At 32.4% G+C, this 27,669-nt stretch overlaps 1 protein-coding gene across 4 annotated transcripts in view; it reads left to right on the top strand.

Moving 5' to 3' along the window:
- Positions 1 to 5,985: 5,985 nt before the first annotated feature.
- LOC126750252 (alanine--tRNA ligase, mitochondrial) overlaps positions 5,986 to 27,669 on the top strand; it is a 30,867-nt gene continuing 9,183 nt past the window's right edge. Inside the window, exons 1-8 of one of the 4 annotated variants that reach the window (XM_050459805.1) lie at positions 5,986 to 6,422; positions 6,471 to 6,644; positions 6,699 to 6,844; positions 17,069 to 17,260; positions 17,313 to 17,457; positions 17,516 to 17,655; positions 17,713 to 17,860; positions 26,277 to 27,286. In XM_050459805.1, the coding sequence (XP_050315762.1) occupies positions 6,192 to 6,422; positions 6,471 to 6,644; positions 6,699 to 6,844; positions 17,069 to 17,260; positions 17,313 to 17,457; positions 17,516 to 17,655; positions 17,713 to 17,860; positions 26,277 to 27,286 (2,186 nt within the window). In that variant the 5' untranslated portion in view covers positions 5,986 to 6,191. Of the gene's footprint in view, positions 6,423 to 6,470; positions 6,645 to 6,690; positions 6,845 to 17,068; positions 17,261 to 17,312; positions 17,458 to 17,515; positions 17,656 to 17,712; positions 17,861 to 26,276; positions 27,287 to 27,669 lie in introns of those variants that run through there. The other 3 variants (XM_050459804.1, XM_050459806.1, XM_050459807.1) reach the window with 3 other exon arrangements.

Below are 27,669 nucleotides of genomic sequence, written 5' to 3'. Positions count from 1 at the left end.
GTCCAGCATGTCTGTACCTTTTTTCTTTAAATGTAACCTCTTATACAACCTCTTATAACAGCAAAAGTTCTTAATCTTTTTGGTCAATAAATCTAAGCCTTCAGCCTCGCTATTTAGATTAGGCTTAGTATAGTTTATTAGTATTACAGTTATTACTTAAGATTACTATTAATTGTTAATATGTATTTGAAATGTTATATGCGTTGACAAATAAAATAAGTAAATTATTAAAGTTCTCATCAATTGCATGATTTGCAGCGTGCAATTGGTGAGAACCGCGGTTACTCTTTTGGTTAACAACTTTGACCGGTCCGATTTTGTCCATATATCCGATTTTAGGCGGATAACCACAATTCATTGGTAATTACCGCGGTTATCCTTGGTTTTTACACGCCAAACAACTACATCATGCATACATGACGTCACAACTTGTTTTCGTGTAAACGTTTTGGTGTTTATTGATTAGAAATAATAAATAATAAACAAAAACAGCTTTATTTTGTGTACTTACTGCATTCTCATTGCTTACATAATATTCCTTTAAAAATGATCATATTTCCTAATCTCTTGTATTTATTTTTTGTGTTTGTAGTTCGTATAATTTCTAATTTCGTTTATTTGGATATTATTTAGGATCTATGTTTTGTTGTTTTGGAAGTATTTTTTGTTACATTAATGTGATTATCCATGATGACCAACTCTATTTGTAATGCTGATATTGCTAATCTAAGAATAAGACTTATCTGCTTACTGGCCGTCGATTTTTTTAATAAAAATTTCGTGTTGGTTTTAAAATATTTACGGCAGTGACTTTATTCCGAAACGCAAGAAATAACTATTGCTTTGAAGGAGAAATATATACTGCTCTAAAACTGTTTCCCGCATAATGCCACTTAATTATGGCTATTTTTTCGTCGATTGAATAATTTATACTTGTTTTCAAATATCGACTGTCACTGATTTATTGACACTTTTCCTCACGTCAGTGACAATATTCATTTTACTGGTGCCCGTTTGGTTTTAGCTGAACCGAAAATTTGCTAATTTTGCAATTACATTTAATTGAATAATTCAAGATTCGCTTATTAAAATGTTTTGAAACTTTGCACAAGGGTTTGCCAGATTGGTCTCTTCAAAAAGTTATCTTACATTTTTTCCATAAAATGTACAGGGAAGCCAATAATTGACCCCCTTAAAATTTACATGGGTTTTCCTATGTTCCGCTCGGCGACGCACCACCCGGAATACTATTTGTGTGATATATGCTATACATACTGTTTTTATTTTCAAAGAGTTTATTTTGTATTGCAGATATATATATTGTTTTTTTAGTACTCTCTTATAGAATTTTTAATTAGTTTAATAAAATATATTTAAAGGGTAACTAAAATAGTTTCGGTCATCCTCCACTAAATTTATTAGAAAAACCATCTATCCTACATGTTTCGGACATATAAGATGTCCATCATCAGGGATATATAATGGGGATTTTCATCACAACACATAAAAAGCCACAGTGCTGGCAAGGTCATAGGTTAAAATTACTAACAATAAACAAAAAGGGCATATTAAGATGCATGAGAAAGTGCCTAAACGGGGTCTAAACAAACATTAAAATCACATAATTACCACACTAGGATAATTGTTATGTTAACAAGAATTAAGAACAAAAGAAACATATCTTTGTTCACAAATTCAACCTTCAATATTCACAATATTTTCGAATCTATTTGGGTGGACATAGTTCAGTGTTAACAAAATACTTTTAAACATTTTTAGATTAATTCTAATTTTTAAAAAATCTGTTATAATGAATTATTGTATATTATGTATACAATATTATTGTAATTATTGTAATTATTTATGTATTTAATAATTATTTATGCAATTATTGTAAGTAATTATTTTTTAGGAAAATTAAATAATAAATGTATTAAAAAATTGGTTTATTTCTATTTTGAAATTGGTGATATGTTGTACACTATTGTTTATTTTATCCTGATGCCAACATCTAATCAAAAAGTAACCTTTTTGCTTTTTGGATGTTTGTTTTGAATATTGCGATTAAATAATAAAATTATGATATTTCTTATTAAATAAAATTTCAATTTTCCCGCCTTAATTTGGCCACGCTTTTCTACCATTTTGATTGGTCCAATTAGGTATGTCAAACTGTCAAGTTAGTTACAACAGTTTCCGTTGCCAAGCGAGAGGACGCTAGCAGATTTGTCAGAAGAATTTCGATCAGTTTGTATGCAGCCACCACTTCTCTGTATATTTGTCTTTTGTGCTTTCCTACCCTCTGCTGTTCGAGGCTAAACCTATTCACGCCGGTAACCGGGCCGGATGATGCCGGACGCATCATGGGGGAGACGACAACGTGCAAAAGATACATTTACCATTGTGAAAGTCAAACGTCTTAATTATTGTGAAATCTTCGATTCGGGAAACAGGGTACATACCCGATGGCTTTTCCCGTATGAGCTGGCTAATTGCACTGATTGGAAGCAGAAGTAAATAACCCACAACAAGCAAGATATTTGGTAGCTGCGCTCGTTGTTTACTTTTGGATGATGCACCTTTCGTACAGTATAAGCATTAAAAGGATATTTTGAGTGGTTTCAGTGCGTTTTTTAAATTAATATTAAGACTAAAAACTCCCTTTTTGCTGAAAAAGGATGAAGAAGTCTGAAGTGGGTCTACATTTATTGGAAGAAAGGAAATTCAAATGGTACCTTTCACAGGCGAGTTAGGAGTCAATGGTGTCATCCTTCTAGGTTTTATTATAAAATATGGCATTATTGTGAAATATCTATTAAGTATTGGACACGAAAATATTAATAAACATGTATAATTAAGTATATCATAATCTAGCCTTAAAGGGTGTCGCCCACTAGAGCGGAGTGCGCCGGAGCGTATGGCAACGCGCCGGAAAGTACTTTTTATACTACATTGTTCTAAATGGGAGTCCGCTCACTTGTCGGAAGAGCACCGATCGGCAGCGCAACGAAGCGACCGGAATTCTATGTTGGGTATATTTTTCCGCTGCCGATTGCGGTGCTACGCCGCGCGCTGGCTAATGTGCGATACGTAGCGACGTAATGAAAAGTTTTTTTATGAAAAAATAAATCGAGGATGGGTTGGCAAATGATATCAGGTCAAGGCTATCCTACATATTGATTAAGATCGATCTTAGTTTCGGATCTTATACTATAACTAAATACACATTTTATTGTCAGTATGTTCTTAATCCATTATTCCTCTCTTTATCATTGCATTTTACCAAGGAACTGTACCATCGGGGGAAGAAAAATAATTTGCAAATATATCCCTAACAGACATGGCCTCCATCGTTGCATTTCCTCCCAATCGTCGTAAATTTTGAAGATTATCATTGTTAAGGTTATTGTCAACTGACTCCAATGAAATTAAAGAAGGCCTTAAAAAATTATGTAAACAACAGGTCGCTAAAATAACTTTATACACATGTTCGGGGCTCATTTTTAATCTCCTTTGATAAATCCTAAATACTTGTGTCAAAATTCCAAAAACATTTTCAGATAACCTTCTGGCTCGGCTCAAGCGATAATTAAAAGTTTTTTTTGATATATTGTCTTTAATTTGTGAACCAGGAAACGGTCGCAATGAATGCTTGTTTAGAGGGAATGCTTCATCACCTACAATTACGTGAGGCACAATGATATTGGTTCCTGGAAGACTTTTATCAGGAGGTATATTAAAAGAGTTCTGCAACAGTGCTTTTCCCATATTAGGAGAAGCAAATATTCCTCTATCACTGTTCTTTCCATAGGCACCTACATCTACACATATAAAACGATAATTGGCATCCACTAATACCAGTAGAACGACACTAAACGTCTTTTTGTAGGTAAAATATAGCGAACCACTATTGGCAGGTGCTTCAATAATAACATGTTTGCCGTCGATGGCACCGATGCAATTGGGGAAATTCCATAGTTCGTAAAAGTCTTTTTCAACCGTTTTCCATGTTTCCTTTGTTGGGTTTGACATGACAATATTGCGTACTTTAGTCCGAATTATGTCACAAGTTGAATATACAATTTCTCTAACGATACGAAAATGCAATTGATCTAAATGAATCTCCTGTAGCCAAGAATCTGAAAAGAAAATTTTTATATTTCAGCTTCAAAATGTAAAGATAAATGGAAAAAACTAAGAGACAATTTTCGCAAAGCCATTAAAGCTCGTAAAACAAAGAGTGGGGATGCTGCAAAAAAAATTAGGCCCTGGAAGCTTGAACAACAGATGGCTTTCCTTTTTCCACACATCACTAAAAGACCTCAAACCTCAAACATACAAATAACAAAGGAAGAAACTGGAAATTCAAGTGAAGAGGATTCTTACTCCAATATTAGTTCACCACCGCCCACTCCATCGACTACTTCGACCTCATCAGCCCCTAAGAAAAAAATACAGAAATGTCGAAAACTAACAAAAAAATCGAAAGTTTTTAAAGCTGTCAATGAAGCTGAATTAGCAGCTTTATCTGAAAGACAACATGTACAATCAAATAGAGCTGAATATCCACCATATCCACTCTCATCTTTATCACGAACATCTCGTCAGCATTCAAATAACTTTCAAGATTCTGTGCTATTGGCAATACCTCAAACATCACCAGACATAAACCATCAATACTATCAACAGACACAGGCCCCACAATTTTCCGAGTATCTTACCAATTTACATAATTTAGATGATTCACACTAGTTGCCTGAACACTTATAAAAATAATTAGGAAAACTTTTAATTTTATTTTTTTATTATAATCTAGAAAATGTATTTTTTGAGTTTTTTTGCATATTAGAGGTGTACTTTTTTTTGTATGAGAATCAACAAGTTATTTTAGAAGGTTGCCTTTAACTTGCCTTAATTATCTGTTAAATTAAAGTTTTACTTTTTTTTTCTATTAAACCACTTAAATTACCTATTTTTTCTGGACCTATAGCTTGACGAAATGACGTATTTTGTCTTTCTATTTCTGGTTTTAGGTAACCTAATAGTTTCATGAATTGTCCATGCGTCATTCGGAAATACTGATGAAATTTAATTTCGTCTTCTATTAGATCAGGAAATAAAGTATAGAATTCCAATATCCAACATTTTCTTTTTTGTTTTTTTTCTGCTTCTTCGCACAAAGCAGAAATTATAAATACCTCTTCCTCATCTGAGGACAGCATTGTACAAACTGAAGAAACTCAGCTAGCCGCTCCGCGTCGCTTCGGTTTAGCGCGCTCTATGTGCGTATGGGCAAGAAAATGCGCTCCGCCGCGCTGCCATGCGCTCCGGCACGCTCCGCTCTAGTGGGCGACACCCTTAAAACATTGAAAGGCCTTTCAAGGTTCTCAGTAATCTAGCAAATTTATTGCTTATTCGAAAATAATGTTTTAAGTACAATCCGCGACAAACTAAGGTTTTTACGTAAAAATTAATTAAAAAAGTTAACTAAATTTCAGGAGATACGGGCATTATATCGATTAAATAACAGCAGGCGCCGACTATAAATAGGTTTCTGGCAAACGACATATGCTGCGTTCTAGATTTTGGTTGCTGGATATCGACGGGCGCTAGATTCACAGATTGAACAAATATCTAGAAAAACAACACAAAGTGACAACATCGGATACGTGCATTGTAAACATAGAGGTATTCTACGTTGCCAGGTTGCTTTTTATCTTCTACTCTCAAAGTATTTATTATTAGTCAGCAAATAAACGAAACTTTTAAAGAGTAAATTTTTTACCTGTTATAAAATACAACACAATGAAAAAATATGTAGTGGATTAAGAAAATTATATATCGAATGAAAAATTGGAAAGTCGATTTGACATCATTGTCTGAGAGATAGTGAACTCAACAACCTCGTTTATGATGTTCTAAGATCCGATACCTGGTCGGTCGTAACCAGCTGATTTCACCGGTTAATTTTGAAACCGGGTTAATTCTGAGAGGCCTCGATTAGTGCCGGTGCAACCCGGTGTATCCACCAGTGAATTCTGAAAAGCGCCCATACGCACCTTTAGATTTGACAGCTCCTACAAAAATGTGAGGTTATGCTCCGAAAAAAAATTTCAAAAATCTTTTAAATATTTTTCAAAAAAAAAGACATAATACATATACAAATTTTCTGTGCATTTAAAATCAAAAAAATGAATCCTCACATGTATTACTGCCTATTAACATACCAAAGGACATTTAAGTATCACATAACTCGTCGTAAAATTAGCAAATATTTACACAAAGATATATCGGCGAAAAATATCCGGCAAAGTTTCCTTGATTATTTTTTAAAGCGGCAAGATCATGTGTTTATCCGTTCGAGTCCAGTGGTGCCTTTTTGTGACCCCACCGTCCCGTTTGTTAATGCTGGAATGAATCAGGTAGGACCTTATTAATCCCTGATAAATATTTTGCTAAACCTGATTCAGTTTAAAGGGATCTTCCTTGGGAATCAAATTCCCCACTTTACCAAGGTTGCCAATAGTCAAAAGTGTATTAGAGTAGGCGGTAAACATAATGACCTTAATGTGGTGGGCAAAGATGGGTACCATCACACCTTTTTTGAAATGCTCGGCAACTGGTCCTTCGGGGAATATTTTAAGGTGGTATATGAAATGCTATTAAAAATTTAAATGAACTATTGGTTAGTTTTTTAGGAAGATGCTTGTAAAATGGCTTGGGAATTGTTGACACAAGTGTATAAAATACCCCCAACAAAGTTATATGTAACATACTTTTCTGGTGATGACAAATTAGGCCTTAAGAGTGACTTGGAAACAAAAGAAATTTGGAAGAATTTGGGGTGAGTACAAGTCTGTTTGATTTATATAACATGCAAGACATATTGCACTTTTTTTTTAAATTCAGAAAGTTTTAATTTTTAATAATCCTGATAAATTCTTCTATTCACTTGTGATATACAGTGCTTTTAATTCAGAACAAACCATCCTTAATAATTTCTTAAAAAAAAAACATGTCAATTATATTTGATAAAGTGCTGTCAATCACCACTGTTTATAGCACTGGGCGACATGCAACAAGAGTACCTTTTTTGTAGGAAAGATTATGTAGTTTTCAAAAAATGAACCCAGGTTGCAAAAAAAATAAGCTCAAAAGAGTTATTCTGACAACAACCCACTCCCCTTACAAAAAGTACCCTTTCTAACTTTCCAAATAATTTATTAGTATTGTAAAACATTCTTTAAAATTACCCTTTCAGTGCCCCTAACTCCCTTAATACCTATGCATTTTTCATGCTATACTGATAGGAACTTTTTTTTACTATTTTTAGAAGTACTATCAGCCCCCAAATTTTTTTACATTATGTCAGTGATATCCTATATAATATTTATTTTAATACAAGGGATAAGGCAGCATAAAAATTTACCAGAAGCAAACACATCTATTATTCCCAAAACTATTTTTTTTTTCTCCAGGGAATTCTATAACTATAAGCCTACTTATTCATATACTTCTCAAACTATCTATACCTTATGAACTAGAAAACTATTACCTATTATATACTTATTCCCTAATATCTATCATCAGATCATTATATACCTTTGGTCCCAAACAATACACAAGACCTTGGCAGATGCAGTGCTTAGATTACTTTACTCTGTGCCACACTTGTGTTCAACCCATGCATTATATGATTCTTTTGTGTTTTTTTACACAACAAATCTTATATTATTGTCTTTACATGAAGTTGCAGTAGATTAAGCAGTTCAATTTCCTGATACACCAAACCAAAGCTGATGGATATCTATCTAATATAATCTATTTTTGTGAAATCTGCAATTTACTGAGGACTGTTGACCCTGCACCACCCCAAAGGGTCCACAGTTGATCTATATGTTATGATCCTATAACTCAAAACCATCTCCACCAAGGCAAAATTAACTATAAAATTAACCATTTCTAAGGGCACAAATATTTTTTGAAAAAAAATTTTGTCAATACAATATTTTTACAGTGTGCTTCCAATCTACAATTGATGTTATGGAGCTAATTGTTTAAAAATCAGATGTAGATCTAGAACATAGGGAAAAGGCTACCAATTTATCTAAATTAAGTGTTAACTAATAAACTATTATCTTGTTTAATGCTACTTCAGCTTTACTTTTTGCAATATGTCAGTCCATCTCTTTGATAATAATTACTGTTTATAACAAAAAGTAACCTCCCTCTTCCTGTATTCAGAACAATTTACTGATGTAGATGTTAAAAAGTAGAATAGGCAGTGCAGTGTCCTTTGGAACGCCACATTCTAGCCTTAATTTCTCACTTCTTTCTCTTAAAATTCTAGCACTCTGAGTTTTCGTAGATAAGATTATATTAGGTCATTAGGTATTCCCCTCACTCTCATATTTTACTTCTAGTTTGCTTAAAAGCATTTTGTGATCCATCATAGCAAAAGCCCTTGTGAGGTCCAGAAAAATACCAATAAGTTTTTTCTTTTATCTAGATCTCTCTGAATTGTTTCTATCAATCGACAAAGTGCATCTTTAGTGTAGAACCTTTTCCTGAAAGCATATTCTTTTTTATGCAGCAGGATATTTTTCGAAGATATTTCAATAACCTGTCCCTTTAACATTTTTCAACAGTTTTGCTAATGGTCTTCTTAGAGAACTTTTACTTGTCAAATATTGGTTCTGTGACGGCCGACAAAGAGCAACTCTTTATGTCTAGTATGTCTTTGTGGTACCAAAGATAAAACTTGGTTTAGTAAACTGAAGCAGTCTATGTCACCTGATAATAATTTAAAAAGGATCCCTAAATTATTTTATCACATAATTTTTTTAGGATACTGTAATCTATTTTCTCTGTGTGTTTTTAAGTTGAAATTTATTACTCTCAAAAATCATGTTTGGTCTTGTTCAAACGTATTGATCTTTTAATGATAGTATGGGTTACACATGATTGACATATTCACGCAGAGAACAAACTAAGGAACAATAAATAACTAATTTATATTATTAATCTCTTTAAGTAATCCGGACATGCAGCCTAAAATTCTGACTTATTGGTTATGTCTTCAATGTGGAGGTCAACATTTGTGTTCAAGGGTAACTGCAAGATCCTTAAGAAAGTATGCTCTAGTTATTGTCTCTCCATTAATAAGGTTTTCATAAATTGCAGGATTTTCAATTCTTTAAAATGACATCAGCACACATTTCTGGATATTTAAAGAAAATTGGTTATCTGGTGTATTCATAACACTCTGAATGTGCATACTGTCATTAAATTTCTGACTGCAATTATAAATTGCAGTTGTAACAGTCATCTGCATCACAGTATAAAGAATAAAACAGTAGGTTCACTCTCTTGCGGCCGTTTGAAGTAGGGACTTCTAAACAGTGCCGACTTTTTTTACGCGGTCGTAAATCATTATTTAGTTTCGGCGGCAATCCTTTACGATACGGGGGGTGTTTGAAACATTTTTAATAAGGAATATTTTCGTACATCGCGGCGGGCAGCGTGTAATATATGGAATTTTTTGAAATTAAAGGTGCTTTGTATTATTGTTAAAATGAAATTGAAAGAATATTATTAAGTGTCTCTTTTGAACAAATAACTGTAAGAAAAACACTTGGTAGATAGCTTTAAAATTAAGTTTATTAGAATGTACACAATTAAATCTTAGTTTTACGTTCCTTTCATGCTCTTTTCTCAACTGACCAAGAAACTACCTACCTAATATTACATACACTTAATTAATAATAACTTCGTTAATATAGCCATTTTTTAAATATTTAATAAAATTTACATAATAATGTGATAACAACACTCAGCATATGGAACTCGGTAACAGTGAAATATAAAAAGGCAGTTAAATAAAAAAAAACTTATTAAATGCCTAATTATTTGCTTTTAAAATAGGGGATGAAAGAACAAACCACTAAAATTAAAATAAAACGAAAATAGGTGTTTTACAACCTAGAATTCATATAAATATGCAAAATAAATATAGTTTTACATTGGGGATTATAGTACACATCAATATTTTGAAACTTAAACCCTTAAAAACCACCCTTAATGACGAAAAAAATGCAGTTTTAAGTATGGTTAGACGGTATAAGTGGCTAAAATTTATATCATTCAAATGATTGCAATGCAACTAATAATAAATCGGATAGCTTTCACTATTAAAAACCACCACTAATAACAGAATATTACCAAAAATTTTGCATTTTTTTAGATTAAAATCACGATTTAAAAAAAATATGTACTCTAAATCGCTGATACTTTTTGAACATATTATTGGTACCTATATATAGTCCATGTAGAAGGCTACGCTTGAATTTTTGAAATAAATACATAATTTTTTATGATAAATTTTTTTAAAACTGCAATTATTTTTATTTTATTCCTAACTTTTTTAATTTTTATGCTAATGACTTACAATCAAGTTTATTTTTAAAGTTTTTGATAGTACATACTTGAAAAAACGTGCTAGATATTTGTCTAAGAAACGTTATTTTTTAAAATTATTTCAAGTTATTATTTTACGTCATTATATTTTGTTATCTAAAAAAAGGGGTTATGTTCACACAGTTGTATCTCGGCGCCTATAGAGCCATATTGGCTTTATAGAGCCTATAAAGCCAATCTTTTATTTTTAAACCAACTTTTGTTTATTAGACTTTTTTGTAGGATCTCAATTTTCCGAGATATTTAAGAAATACTGAAGAAAAGCGTGTATTTTTTTCTGTGAACTAATCCATTTTTATTTAAAAAAAATGTATATCCCCTTTTACTCCTGCAGCCATCTACGCAACATATCGCTGGCATTTTTAAAGTACAAAATTTCCGCACAACGCTATTATAGTTCTAATATTGAAGACGCCCCTGTATAACGCAGTCGCCACCGGGCAGCAAAAAAGAGTAGCATCAGAAAGCGAGTGAGAAAGGCAACATTTTGGGCGGCGCTTAGAGTGATCCTTCTATTCTAGTTTATGTTCGGTGTCTGCATAAAGTAAGAACTGAGAATGTTTAATAGTATTGGAAGGGTCATTCACAGAACACAAATATAGAGAAATGTGTGTTGCCTAATGAACAGACAGAAATTCTGTTGACAGCTTTATTGACGTTGTTGACAAAGACGGGGGCATCCATCTTGGGTGGCGTGTGGCGGGAAATTTAAGCTTGATCTATTGCCTGGTATTTAAATTTCAAGTAATCTGCAGTTGCATTACAAAGTTGATGCGTTAACTGACGAGTGATGAGATATATTTAAATAGAATTTTATTTTATTTAAAAAAAAAACAATATACTTTCATTTTAGAAATACCCACATTTAATTAAAATCGTTAATTTTAAATGTTGAGAAAAAATAAAAATATTGCATCTCAGACATCCCTCATCATTTTAATCAAGAATTAACACATCAACTAAAATATTATTTAATTTAAATTGGTTCTCAAGACATTGCTTATTTAAGATATTTAGCTATAGATACTTACCAAGAATTATAAATTGGCACGATAGATATGGGACCAAATTTTAAATAAAAAAAAACAAAACTAAATTGTCTTTTAAATGTTTTATTTTAAGATGAATTAAAATAAATTTAACAAAGGATTTTAAAATGCATAAAAAAGTTACAATATATTCTAAATGAAATACTGCAAACTGTAAGTATGGTATTAATAACACCTTTTATGTAAAAAATAGAATTGTTGCAGGTATAAAGCATATTTTAACTGAAAATCCTAATTTCTGGAATTTCAGAAAAAAATTACCTGCTTTTTTTTGTTTCCATAAGTATAAAACATGATAAGAAATATGTAACAAACATACCTAAATAAAAAATTAGACATATATATTTTTTAACCATCTATACAATTGCAATAAAATAATATATATCCACAAATTATGGAAAACAAAATATAAGCTCTTATAAAGACAGAAACTGAACCTATCTCTTGAAATAAATCTGGCTTTTCATTGTAAATAAGTTAATTAATAATGACTAGATATAACACAAATACATATGTAAGAGTTAATATGCATGTTTTTTCCATTTTATTTTTTTAGTATAAGCAAATAAAAACAAAATATGAGTTTTGATTAGTCACAATCGGGTAAAGATGTCACAAGTCAGTGGGGTTGTCTCCAGTAAGTATGCAACATGAAACATAAGAAAACAGATTAAGACAGTGTATTGTGTATACAATATTTTTTTTTTTTTTTTTTCAAGTACTTTATTGTCGAAAATTTGGTACATGTACACGAATTTTATTGACAAAGCTTCAGAAAATAAATACAATCAAATCAGATTTTACAAAATAAATATAAAAAATTTATACAACATATAAAATGCCTAAAAAAAAAAATGCAAGAGAAAATGTTACAAACAAAATCTTTATAAAATAAAATACATGCATGTAGACAAAGGTAGCAGAGATAAAGGGACATATAAAGGTATGTTCAAAATTAAAATTAACAGATTAAAAGCTTAGCATCTACTACACAACATCCTCAGCCTTAAAAAAGTCTTCAATCGAATAAAAGGCTTTTAGAAGCAAATATGACTTCAATTTACATCGAAACTGGCGCAAAGACTGAACACTTCTTAATTCCACGCTAATGTGATTATAAATCATTAAACCGCGATATATAAATGAATCTTTGATAGATGTAAAATGAGGAATAGGAAGGGGAATATTATTAATCTGTCTGGTAGGATAACTGTGATGTCGGATTGGAAAACTGTTCTTATTTTTGAATATTAAACATGCAGTTTCCAAAATAAATAATGATGGTAGGGTCAAAATACGGCTCTCTTTGAAAAGATTACCACAATGCATTCTAGAATGGGCTCTAAATAAACTTCTGACAGCCCTCTTTTGCAGCACAAAAACAGACTGAAACAGATAACTTGAACATGCACCCCAAAATGGAAGAGCATACCTTAAATGCGACTCGAATAAAGCAAAGTACACATCGCGAGCAACATCTCTCCCCAGTTCATGAACGGTTGCCCTAACAGAGAAGCAGCCAGAAGCAAGTTTTTTATTTAACTTTATTATATGGTCAGAAAACTTTAAATCTTTATCAATGACTAAACCAAGAAATGCAGAATTGTCTACCATGTCCAATGCGTTCTCACCAAAATCAAGACTCTCAGCTTGAAAATTGAAACCAATAATGTGGGACTTTGACATATTTAAGCAAAGTTGATTGGAATCACACCATTGCTTTAATTTCAGGAGATCGGCTGCAACATCTCTGACAAGCTGCTTGGGATCTTTATTTGACCATAAAACCTTTGTGTCGTCAGCAAACAATGTAAAATGTCCACATATGCTAAGAGTAATAAGATCATTAATGTATACAAGAAATAGAAGGGGACCAAGAACTGACCCCTGTGGAACACCACAATCCACAGACTCCCTACCAGAAAAGTCACCATTAAGGTACACAGACTGCTCGTGACCAGACAAATAGCACTCAAACCACTTCAGTGCAACACCCCTAACTCCATAAGCAGAAAGCTTCTGAAGCAGTATCCTATGGCTCACACAATCAAAAGCCTTGGACAAGTCACAGAACACCGCCGCAGTCGCCTCTCTTCCATTAACACCCTGGAGAAGTTTGGACAAGAAATCAAACATAGCGTCAGAGGTGCTTTTCCCTGATAGAAAACCAAATTGTTCATCTCGAAGAACCCCTTCCCCCAGAAGAAACTTTAAAAGACGATCCTTCATAAGTCTTTCAATTAACTTAGATAAAGTAGACAAAATTAAAATCGGCCTATAGTTGGATGGACTAGAACGATCACCACCCTTATAAAGAGGCAAAATTTTTGCTAATTTTAGGCAAAGAGGAAATGTGCCCAACTGAAATGAAATATTAATAGCATCAGAAAGAGCCTGAATAGCACTCAAAGGAAGTTTTCCCAATAAATTCACTGAAATACCATCGTCACTAGATGCCCTTTTCTTTTTCATCGATCCTATAGTGCAAAAAATCTCCCTGGGAGTAGTGGGGCTGAGGTAAAATGAGTTTCCACTAGTGGTAGGTAAAAATTTGAGAGGGTCATAAGTGGAAGAGAAATACTGTAAAGGATTTGATATAAGTCCATAATTTTACTTTAAGCTAATAATATGAATTTAATTATGGGTCAGTAAAAATAAAATAGGACTGTAAAAAGCATAGCATTTACTATCAAAATGTCTCAGGTAATTTAGGTATTTTAAAAAATAAGATATTACATACTAAAATCTTAGCTAAAAAGTTAAAAAACAAAATTATTCTGATTGTGTAGGTGTAGGATCATGAGTATTAAATGAGGATATTCAGAATTTTTGTTTTTTTAAAGGCATTTTAGATTGTCAAATATTTTTCTGTTTTTTAGAATGACCAACATTTAAAGATTGTTGTTGTGGTTTTGAAGTTGGCTTTTGATTTTATACTTTAAATATTTATAAACCAACCAAAACTTTTTCTCTTAATTGACTAAATGACCATGGCTATCCATCCATAAATGTGTATAACTTAAGGTGGATTAAGTCGATTAGGGAAATCAGTTTTTGAGAAGTATATGTCAATCTGTTTTCGTTAAATTGAACAAATAAGTATTGTGTTTATACTCCATGTGAATATCATTTCTACTTAAGAACCAGAAAAGTGTTTGGAGCAAACATTTTTAGTTGGACTTACATGACAGACAAGATTTTTGTAAGGATGGATTCAATGGCAATTAAAAAAATTTATGATTTCTGTGACTGTCTGGGCAATTCCTCATATATAAACTGGTGAATAAAGAATATTTGTATGAATATCTTAATCTAGATGAAGACAAGGAAAAGGAAATACTTCATATTTTCCCAGTGAAGGTTCAAGAATTAAAACTGAATTGTAAAAAAAAAGTTAAATTGAGAACAGTGTCATAGATATGTCCAAAATAGGATTAAATCTATAATTATATCCTGGAAAATGATAATACATCCAAGATACACCTAAACATTATTAGAAAACACTGGTAGGTATGTCATAATTGAAATTTACCTGTCTCCTGCTCTATGTAGTTGCACGATGATTCGATGTTGGCACGTTTGTAAAATAATGTATCAACCCAGAACTCAAAAAAACTACAAAAAACTATAAAATTACTTAAAAACTTTAATTAAATTGGAAGAAAATCATGAGGCTGGCTTGTTATCCACCCAAATAAAACTTAAAAAAGACAATCGTCAAATACGACAGTTAAAATGTCACTATTGTCATATTTGATTTACGTCAAAAATTAGACAATCAGAATCAATCGGCCATCTTGGGTGGCAGACTATTCCGCCCCGCCACATTCAACCTTCATACCGGTGGGGTCATTTATGAAAGGAACAAGTGATTATTTTATGTTGGATGTTACCAATGTTGCCGTTGATGCCAAATGCCGTTGATTTTATGTTATTTATATTGCCTGACGATCACCTGTTATATTATAAGCTGTAAAGATATATATATAGATATACAGGGTGTCCATTTAATATCGCGGTGCTCGATTGCGTCTAAATCTTGAAACGGAAAAAACCTTTAATAGAGGGAATGATAATTGAGTTGAGAGTCTTATTTGTCGCTCTCTTTAACCCTAAAACTGTTTTGCCCTAAAATGCGACGTTGCCTATTTATTAACAATTTAAGGAAATTTTCACGAAAATCAATGTATCATTTATATCTTAATATTTACCAAGGACGCTTTCTATGTTTTTGAAAAATCTATGTAGAGTCCTTGGCTTAGCTCATTTTATCTTTCGAAATTCCGAAATTATTTTTTTTATACGGGGTGATCAAAATCGTTACTCAAATAATGATATTTTCAATTCAATTTTGCGCTATTTTTAAATGGAACACCCTGTATCTAGTAACGTGTTTTCATAGAGCATTTTTTTATCTTCAATTTGATACCAACAAGTTTGCCTTGATCTCTAACTGTTTTTTCAAAATTTGTTGTTAAAGGAAGAATGACACATTTTTTCATAGGCAATAATTTGAACAAGACATTTTGGGTAATCAAAACTTAATTGTGTCTTTATTGGAGAATCATTACTATCTGCATGTACAGATCCTGAATGTAGCAAACATATTTGCTATCTCCTGATGATTGTGTGTGCGAATTAAAATTTGGATCTTATTTGGAAAACTGGACACCCAAATATTAAGAATATGATATACAGCTGAATATACATATATTTTGTTTTTATTAAGAAATTGAAATCCAATATAATTATTAGCTTTATTATGGAAGCAAAATGTTTACAAGGCTATAGTATTACTAGAATATAAAAAATAAAAAACTGAAATAGAACTTAAAACTTAAAAGATTTGTTTTAGTTGTACCAAAAAAAGCCAGTTTGTATCAATCGACAATCCTAAACAGGTCAGAATCTAAGATCATCCTCAAATGTGACACTATCTTGTTATGCCATAAAATGGTGCCATTGGCAAACATTATTATTTTTGCCTTTATTAACAGCAGCTGAAAGTTATTGATATATAACTGTAATCTCTGAAGAAACTAGATTCTTACCAAAGCAAGACCCTTGAATGATGAAAGTTGTAATGAAAGAGGTGGTACAATAAATTTATTTGCCAGATGGTGTACAATAGTCATATTTATATCTTTTCAGTGTATATTTTGATGAAAATTTCAAGCCCGTAAATGTTATCCATTAGACAATTTGATCTAAATTTTGTCGAACTTTCTTTGATGGAAGTCCTGAATGATATTCTTGACTTACAGTATAAATGGGGGATCTGATGGCATACCTAGTTTGATTACCCAGGTGATTGCCTCTCTCGATCAATTTCTCAAATTCCTTTTTTGAAGAAAAGTGATGTACTGAGTGTTATAAACAGGTGCAGTTGGGGTAGAATTCGGTAGATAAAACATCAATCGCAGTGTTGAAGGCTTGCCTTAATATAATATAAAATTTTATATTATATTAAACCTATTTAAAGCGTTATACTTGCGAATATTTAAAAAAAATCAAATGTATCAACATATTTCTAAATCTTGCAGCATCAATGAAAAACGAATTCTCCCTTATGGCACCAAAGACAACTTTTGGGAAATGGGAGTAACTGGACCATGTGGACCCTGTACAGAAATCCATTATGACCATTTAGGAACCACCAACAGATCCGAGTTTGTTAATCGGGGTTTATACGATCTCACTGAAATATGGAACCTTGTTTTTATACAGTACAACAGGTAAGAACAGTAATCCTTATATTTAATAGCACTTGATCATTTCATATCAAAGGTTATCCGACGGATCTATAGTACCATTGCCAAAAAGCCATGTTGACACTGGTTTGGGATTAGAAAGGTTATGTTGTGCCTTGCAAGGCACCTTGAGCACTTATGATACAGATTTGTTCGATTATCTCATTAAAGCGATCGAAAAGGTAAAAGTTTCATAAGTTCAATGTTACGAGCCTTAAAATGATTTTTAATGCTTCATAGAACTGTATTAATGTTCCAAAATATAGCGGCCATTTTGGGGAACAAGACTGGAATGATTTGGATGCTTCTTACAGAATTTTGGCAGATCATGTGAGGATGCTCACAGTCTGTTTGGCCGATGGGGTTGTTCCCGAACAAAAGTATGTTTTGCATCTTAACTAGTTTTAAAAGTTTTCACAAAAAAAATCCATTTCTAGTCAGAAATTAAGAAGGATTATCCGAAAGTGCCTTGTATTAAGTCAAACGGTTTTTGGTAATGAAAGAGGCTTGATTAAGGAGCTTACGAACTATGTTGTCGAGAATCTGGGTGATGTTTATCCGGAAATGGAACGCAATATTTCATTGGTAATGTATTTGAATTTTGTCATAAATAGTGTTCTAGCTGATAAGGTGAGAAAAAATAAAATTATAAAATTGCTAAGGATTTTGGAATATATTATTTCTTACAAGGCTAGGGAGAATCTGTTACCTAATGTATTTCGATTTATTCTTGATGGTGTACTGATCTGATGATGATTTACTACAAACAATTAGGCCTACAAAAATTCTTTATATATAAAATTATTCCTTGGAAAACTCTTGTTCTTCTCTTCTTACACCTTATAGGGGCCGGCATTTACCATTGTTTTTTCAAGTGGGAAAGGTGTTATATCTTATATATAATTATGATTATATGGTTTTATAATTATACTGAATCGTCAAAGGTGTCATATAAATCAACTAAATCATAATAAAGACCATTAAATTGTCTTTAAAATAAAGCTTTGTTTTTTTAAATTTACTTTGCTGTCTAATGGAGTTTCAAATAATGGACCCCTATCCTAAATACTCCTTTTAAAAACTACCTTTTTAATATTTGCTGCTCAGATAAATGCTAATTTTTCTGCTATTTATTTTTATAGATCATAAAAAAGTTTAAAAAAATGTACTGCCATCCACCATAAAAGGTGCAGACTGCAGAGAACACTTCCTCAAATGCCAAGGGTATAGCTGTCCATAACAACTTATCTAAGTAAAGAATTAGAGGACAGATTTTTATATGAATATGAATATTCTAGTTTTAAGCAGATTCAACAGAGTAAATTTGTTTCATCAACATATGACACGTGAAATGGATGAAATTGAACTTGTAAGTTATGAGAAGAATTTTAACAATAGACTGCTAAATTAACCACAAATTAATATAAAAGAAAATTCGAGAAAAATTAATTTAAACATTCGTATAAAATTTTCTTTATATCGAGATGCAGTTTTCGCGAGCCTGCTTGGGCATCATTTAGCTACTTTTTCATGAATAAAAAACTGTACTAATGCTTTTACTTAATTTTTTTGAGAAAATTTACTATTTCTCTCGAAATGTGCAAAAAAAAGCCGTCTGGCGGCGACATGTTAAACTAACAAAACTTCGAATACTAAAACGGTTAAAGCCCAAGAATGACTCTGTTTAAAGCACACAATTGTGTTAAAGGCGACTAAGCCATTTCTAAGATACAGAGTGTTTTAGAGTGTTTTTTACGGAAACCTTTGAATACCCCTCACCACTTTATTTTCCGAGATTTATTTTCCGAGATAGTAGACGAAAAAAATTATTTTTATTAAAAACCAAATTAATATTTAAATTAACACAACTAAGGTAGTCTTTGGCAAACTACACTAAAGTTTTCTTTATCTAAATTGTCTAGTAATGTCTTTGGCTAGTTATGCAATTTTGAAAAGGTATAATAAGAAAATTATTAGATACAGCTCGAGTTACTATCGAATTAGATATATTTTCGTTTTTTTTTTGCTTCATGACTTGGCACTTAGCCATATTTGTTCCATCGAAACATATTATAATATAACATATTAAAACTTGCACAATCACCTCACCTACGCTGATCCTACTTACGTTAGTAACCGCCGTATGATGCCGGATATGGCGGTTTACCGGCGACTTAAAACTAAAGGGACACTTACAAATAACCTTGCGAGCATTCGAACTTGAGACTACACGATTGCTTCGGATCGATTGAATGAGATATAGTTTTTTTGATAAATTTATTATCGAATACCAATAGTGTCCAGCGAACAGATTAACTGGCTAAACCCCAACAAATAGTTCCATAATTTATGAGAGATTCAATTAGGCTTTAATAAACTGATTTGGGGTAAAATATTATTTAATTCGAAAAATTTAAAGATGATTTTTAAAATTGAACTTGTAACATTAATATTTAGTTCACTATTATTTACTTTTGACCAATGTCCAATGTCTAGTCACACCTCACATATGAGGCCAATGCAGCATTTTTACCGTTCGTTTAGGTGTGAAAAAACTCGATACACAAAAATAGTCAACTGATTTATTACACACGTACAGTCGTACACATTAAATACGATGAGTTAAGATTTCTAGAAACATTTGTTTACACTATATTTACTTACCTACCATTTATTTCAATTTAAAAATTGCGCCCATATTCAGACTTGAAATGTACTCCTAGAGGAGATGACTGGTGTCTTTCCAGACACAGTGCTTTTATTTCACAGCAAACCACTCATAATAACTTAAAAAAAAGTCAATCTAGATATACAGGGGGACGTATAATTTTATATTTAACAAAATTCTGTCAACCACCTCCTCACCTTTAGGTAACCTCACTTTGAGATTTCAAATGGTAACCGCCATCTTGTGATACATCATTGTAAGCAGCTTTAAAATGTCTATTTAACATTGCCAAAAGAAATTAAATCGGTTGATGTACCAGCGAATACTGAGTTAAAATGTCTGGTAATAATGAATATTTTATCGAGATCATACTTTGGTTGTCAAATGGCTATCCTATAGTGTGATATATAAAAGCATACAATCTACCACTCATCAGTGTATAAAAAATAAAATAATAAAGTATAATAAATAAAGTCTGTTTTGAAATTCCTCACAAACATTGACAATGTTTGTCCGCGAATATCTCTACATTCCCGAGTAATTCTATTCGTGAAATCATTAATATTTTCAGGTGGGGCTTTATAAATATTGCTTTTTAAATACTGCCAAAGGAAAACATCTAATGGTCAAGTCTGGCGGCCGTGCGGGCCATTCAATTGCTCCACGCCTGCCAATCCACATCCCTGGAAACTATTCATTAAGCCAATCTCGGGAAAATTGTTTTCGATTTAAAACAATGTGGGACACTATGAGGCACCCATTTTGACCTACCAAAGTTTAAATTGATAAAATGTCTTTTATTACCACACATTTTTGCTTACTATTCACTTATAGGTCATGATTTAGGTTTTTTGGGGTTTGGTAGATAGGAGATTGTCTGCCTTTTGAAATGATTTGAATGATCACGGGATCTTAGGGTAGCCATTTGAAATAAAAAAGTTTGAGGTCGATATAATATCCATTAGTCCTAGACATTTTTGGTTACTATTCGCTGGTACGTCAACCAATTTTTTTGGCACTGTTCAATAGACATGTCAATGCTGCTTACAATGATGTGTCACACAATGGGGGTTCCCATTTGAAATATCAAAGTGAGGTTAGCTGGAGGTGATTGACAGAACTATGTCAAATATAAAATTAGACGTCCCCCTGTATATCTAAATTGAGATTTTTTTTCGTTTTCGTTTTGAATTGAAAACACTGTATAATAGATAGACCATTCTTCCGAAACATTCCCTTCCATTTTTGGCTAGTCAAATTATGCAAATCTTCGCTTAACTCTTTTAATTCAGTGACAGTTCAGTAGAAATTCAAGGATAAATCTTGTTATGTTACCTTATTGTTAGAAGTTGCCTGCACAAAAGCAACTCGAATTTCACTTCCCGAGGAAATATTTCCTAAAGTCCTTTTTAATTAAATTCAAAAATGCCCAACAGATTTTATACCTGTTGTACCCCTCTATAAGGATTTCTCTCCGTGGCCATTACCGCTTAGAAAGACTATTGTAAGAAAACCTCATGTTTCTATAATGCTTAGTCATTCCTTAGTGAATATCGAACATATTGTTTCCTTTCGATCGCTGTCTTTGATGTCGTAAATAAATTAACTTATTATTATTCGAATACTTAAATGTAAAAACACTAAATTATACAGTTTATTTTAATATTCGGATTATGGTTATTCGCTATCAATGACATTTGATTTTTTAAATTTTAAAAGTTTGCTACAGCACTAAACTGGATGTAATGGAAATCAAGGTATATATCATGCATCGAAACAGAATATGTTTTTATTCCGATATATTTCCTGTCTAATTTCTAATCTATAAATGTGAAAATTTCTGTTTGTTTATTTCGTTATAACATAAGAAATACGGAATGGATTAATATAAAATTTAGCATATTATATCGAAAGCAATTTGATACCTTCTTGGGAAGGTAATGGGCATGGTTGTCCATTCGCTGTACTATAAAAAAAAGTTCTACAGCGCGAGCGCAGCTGAGGGGCTATTTCTTATCGAAAATATAATAGTCTGGCTTATCTGTGCATTAGAACCTATAATTTGAATTGCCAAAAGTTAAGGCATTTTAGAAAAAATTTCCACATGAAAATAGTTAATTTTTCCATAAGTAATATGTTTATTATGAGGTTCTACATAGGATATACATTATTGTCAGCTTAGTGTCAATAAAAATTGTTTAAAATATATTATCATTGCATTTATATATATTTATTTAGCATGGTATCCGTATGCAAAAATTATTTTTGAAACACGACGTAACGGATTTGAAATATTAATAATCTGGTTGTGTCGTATACAGTCCAAAATCAGGCACGTTTCTCGTTTTTTTTTTGCTTTCTTATAAAATTATACAAATGTCAGTTACAAAGTGAAAAAAAAAAGTTTTTTAATTTTATACAAAACATATGTTTTTTTTTGTTTAAACATATTTATTTTGCTTTTAAATTCGTGTTTCAATGTTTTAAATAAATAAAACATAGAAAAAAAAACCTTGTTTAAATCATATTTTTTGGTAATTATATTCATAATATTAATTAAAAATGTTTGATCTATCATTCTTCTATATAATATTTAAAGGCCTAATCTGCATTATACTATTGCCAAGACCCGCGATCGCCGATCCGTTGTTATTAGTATACTATACGATTATCATGGTGGTATTCTATGACAAATATAAATAAGACAACATTGGACAGTTCCAATGCTTGAGCCAGTGCTCAACAGGTTCATACAGCTATGGCATCTTCAGCCAATATAGAAAGACTCTGCTGATCATATGGTTTAGTTTATTCAAAACTACGTAATTGGGTAGGCAATGTCAAATCTGCCAAGTTAATTTAAATTTAGAAAGTAATTACAACAATGATGATGATTGGTGTGATTGCTAACCAGAATGATGACTATGTGACGCGAGATGATTCCCGAACAGCTGCTGTATTTTTATTTTATTTTATTTTAATTACACCACTCCACAGAAAAAATTCCAATTATTGAGTGGGGGAAAAAATACAATATTATACAAATTACAATCCAAAACTACAGAAAAAAAAAAGAATACATTATTAATAGCAATAGTTTCCTACAATATTATACAATACTTGAATAAAAAATAATTTTGTTTATGTCTACTATCTAGGAAAAGCGTACTCTTTTAATTTCGGACAAACTGCAGTTGAATATGTCACATTGATCCTGAACAGAATTAAAAGTGCCACATGCTCTACGCATTGGAGAATATTTACAAATATTCGTTCTAGGTCTAGATAGGTAAAATGTGTCAGAATTTCTAGATGATATGTGGGGCACATGAAGATTTACATGTCGTAATAAGTCTGGCGAATTAATATTATTATTAAGAAGTTTAAATAAAAATTTCAGATCAGCAGATTTTCGCCTCTCCTCAAGACTACTAAAGGAGTACCTTTCTAGTAGGCGTTGATGTGAAAAACCAATTTCTGGGTACACTCCGTCACATTTATATGAAAGGGACTTTAAGAATTTACGCTGAACATTTTCTAGTTCATGTATATGATTCATATAAAATGGTGACCACACAGAAGAAGCATATTCCAGTATTGATCTCACATAAGAAAAATACAAAATTTTAAGACTAAAGATATTATTAAAGCTATGTGCGTTCCTAATGACAAAACCCAGCATTCTGTAGCTCCGATTAACAATGTCCTGAATGTGTGGCTGAAAGGAAAGAGTGCTGTCGAATGTCACCCCCAAATCCTTGAACTCCGTTGATCTCGGGACAGTCTCACTGTCCATAGTATAGTCATACATAATCAGGTTTTTCTTCAAAGAGTAAGAAACAACTTTACACTTGGCAGCATTAAGAGGAAGATTGTTATTTTTGCACCATGCATTGAGGAGATTAATATTATTTTGCAATTCCATACAATCTAAGATACTATTGATGCCATAATACAATTTTGTATCATCCGCATATAACAAACTATTTACAGTGAGCTGTTCCGATATACTATTAATAAATGTGTTGAAGAAGAGCGGCCCCAATATGGAGCCCTGTGGAACTCCAGACGTTGCAACTATCTGAGCCGAACTACGGCCATAACATTCCACGTGCTGAAGACGACCCGTAAGATAAGAGCTAAAAAAGTGTATTAGGTGAGAAAAAAACCGTAGTTTTGGTCAAGATTATTTAGAAGAATACCATGATCCAGACGGTCAAAAGCCTTCGAGAAGTCTGTATAAATAACGTCAACCTGTGACCTGGCATTTATTGACTCAGATATATGTTCTGTAAGACAAACTAAGTTTGTGGTGGTAGATCTACCTTTCATAAATCCATGTTGACGATGATCTATAAGACCCCTCATTGAAGGAAATAAGGCCGAATGAAGAACACGTTCAAAACATTTAGAAAAGTTGTTGATTATTGTAATTGGCCGATAGTTCTCGATGAGATTTTTATCATTTTTTTTTGTGTACTGGAATTATCTTTGATGACTTCCAGAGGTTAGGGAAACATTCTTGTTTTAGAGCCAGATTAAAGAGAACTGTTAACGGTTTAGCAAAAATACAAGCACAATCATATAAGAGAAAAGATGGTATTTTATCAGGGCCAACTATTGATTTTGGCTTGATAGTCTTTAAGGCCAGTAAAACATCATTTTCAGTGAAATCAGACAAAATTATGGACTGTACATAAGGCTTTTGAGTTATATCAACATTATTTTGCGGCGATTCACCAGTAGTGTAAGAACTCTGGAAGTAATCGGCAAATGCATTGGCAATACCCTGAGGGCTACTTAACAGCTCTCTTCTCTGATCAAACATAGATTGTGGTAACGAGCTATTTTCTTTTGAGCTCTGAATTAACTTCCAAAAATTATGAGGTTTTAATTTTAACTCATCTTCAAGCCCTCTACAATATTGCTTATAAGACAGATCAATATCTCTTTTAATCTTAGAACGTAATTCTTTAAATCTGGCTAAATCTTGAAGATGACCAAAACGTTAAAATTTTTTCCACTTGTTATGTTTTTCTTTTAGGGATTTCATTATCTCTGCGGTAAACCATGGCGGATAGGTTCGTGTTCGTTTTACAGTTTTTGGAACAAGCTCATTAAGACAGGAATACATTTTTTGATAAAAGAGCTCCAGGGCATTATTGACATCCCCAGCGACTCCCAAATCACTCCACTCAATTCCGAGGAAGCTATCATATAAAACTCTAAGATCAGCTCTCTTAAAATTATAGAAAATATTTTCTACTTTACAAGTATTACATTTCTTGCTCTTGACGTCATTAATTCTTATGAGTAAAGATGGATGAACTGCTTCCTCCTCCACCAAAGAATCAGAGCAACCCTCCACTGTGCAAAGCTCAGAATCAGACGAGATGACAAGATCCAATATCCTACCTTGAGAATTCCTAATAGAATTAATTTGATGCCAGTCGAAAAATTCCAAGAGGTGAATAAACTGACTTAGTCTACTGGATGAGGCAGAATTAACTGAATAAGAAGTAAACTCGGGGATATTAAAGTCACCCAAAACAAGTACTCTTTGATTATATAAATAGGTTAAAGTAGATAAATATTCAAAAATATCTTCATATACCTGGGAGTTGAGTCCGGGCGGTATATATAATAAAATAATAAACAAGACAGAAAACCCAAGAATCAACTTAGTTCCTACAATCTCGACCATATTAATAAGATTTTGAGGTAGCTTTAAATTTAAGTTAATGACCGAAAATGTTTGCTTCACGGCTAAAATATTCGTGGCTATTAAGATCGTTACAATAAGATTATGGAAGCACGTTAAGATTTTTCATAAAACCCGAATGATTTTTTTTTTAAATTTCAGCATAGTCAGTTCTATTGATTTAGTTTGAATGATTTATGTTTTAAAAGCTGCAGAATGTTCTTCCAAAGCTTTCACGACTAAAATGGAGCAAATCTGATAAAGAGAAGAAAAAATATTACATCTCATATAAAAATTGGGTTAGACTAAAAAATTGTTCATCAGTTTCTATATAATATAGTTTATAGTAGTATGGTATAGTAGGATTAATATAGTTCTATAAATCCAATTGGAATTATTAATGTCTTAAAAGTTGCAGAATGTTCTTCTAAAGCTTTCAAGACCAAAATCAAGCAAATCTGATGTTTGGTAGAGACGATATTGCACTTCATATATAAATGGTGGGAGTCTGACTAGCAGATTTTGTTTATTATTTATTATAGGATGTATGTGCGTTGTACCGAAGAATTAATACATTTGATTTAATATAAATACGAAGAATTAATAAATTTGATATTAAATGGTTTTTATAGGTTCATCAAATATTGGACTATGAAGAAGAGGTTTACCGCGCTATTCACAACGAGGCGAAAAAGGAATGGACGAAATTCGCCTTAAATCACCCCAACCTGCCCAATATCGACTCTATTGATATCACACCGAGTTTTATTAAGGCATTTAAAGAGCTACACCTAAATAAAGTTGAAGAAATCGACGAAAATTTGGCTTATAAACTGTACGACACTCACGGTTTCGACGCGGAGGGAATCCAGACATTGGCACAACTGTTAAACATAAAATTTAACGAGGAAACTTTTACGAAAAAAATGGATCAGATTAAACTCAAGTCGAAATCAAATCGGGAAATTTTAGTGGCGGATCAACCGATCGGTCTGCCTCCGACAGATGATTCAGACAAGTATTGCTACAGTAAAACTTCTGGGCAATACAATTTTCCAGAGACTCACTGCCAAGTGATTCAAATATTGGCAGATGGCGCTCTCGTCTTGGACAAAACTAATTTATATTCAGAATCCGGGGGGCAACAGTCCGATACTGGAACAATTAAATTCGAAAATGGAGCGACTTTTTTCGTGCACCAACTGGAGAACGTCCGAAATACCATCATACATAAAGGAAATTTATCGAGTGGGACTGTAAAACCTGGTTTAAAAGGTTCCATCACGATTAATCAGCAGAGACGTCTGGGGGCGATGCGGAATCATACCTGCGCCCATCTACTGAATGCCGCGATAAAGAAAATTAAAAGCGCTACCTGTCAGAAGTCGAGTAAAGTAACCGACAAGTTTGTGAATTTAGACGTGTCGGTATTCGGGCCTAAATTGAACGTGGAAGACGTGGTTAAAGTAGAGGAAATCGTCAACGGAGTGATCGCAGATAAGGCGGAGGTGCGGGTGAGTACCACGGACAGTCAGGGCCTGTACAGTTTGGATAATGTGACTTTGATACCAGGAGAGGTGTATCCGGATAGGGAGATCCGATTGGTGGAGGTGGAGGGTTGTGGAACAAGTTTTGTATCAAGGTAAGGTTTAATCTTCTATAGGATATTTCAAGTTTTTTTCTGTATAAGTAGCATGAATTCAAAATGTGATAACTTTTTAAAATTAATGTGAAAATTGAAGGGCACGGCATTTCAAGATTTAGATAATTTTGGCATTTTCGGTTATACCGGAAGTAGGTATCAACTTAATTCATTATGGTGATTGAGGAATTTACGACTCATATTACTGATGACAAATTTTTGGCTTGCGATAAAAATAATTGTACTTGCCTTATAACAATTTTATTATACTATATACAAACTTTGTTTTGAATAATTTAAATCTCTTGTTATATCATTAAGAGGGTTTTACACGATAAGGAGGTAATAGGTAAGGAGTTAAGTAAGAGATTGTATTCCTACTG

The sequence above is a fragment of the Anthonomus grandis genome, chromosome 2 (assembly GCF_022605725.1).
Source record: "Anthonomus grandis grandis chromosome 2, icAntGran1.3, whole genome shotgun sequence".
NCBI lineage: Eukaryota > Metazoa > Arthropoda > Insecta > Coleoptera > Curculionidae > Anthonomus > Anthonomus grandis.
This window is presented reverse-complemented; position numbering and strand designations above follow the sequence as displayed.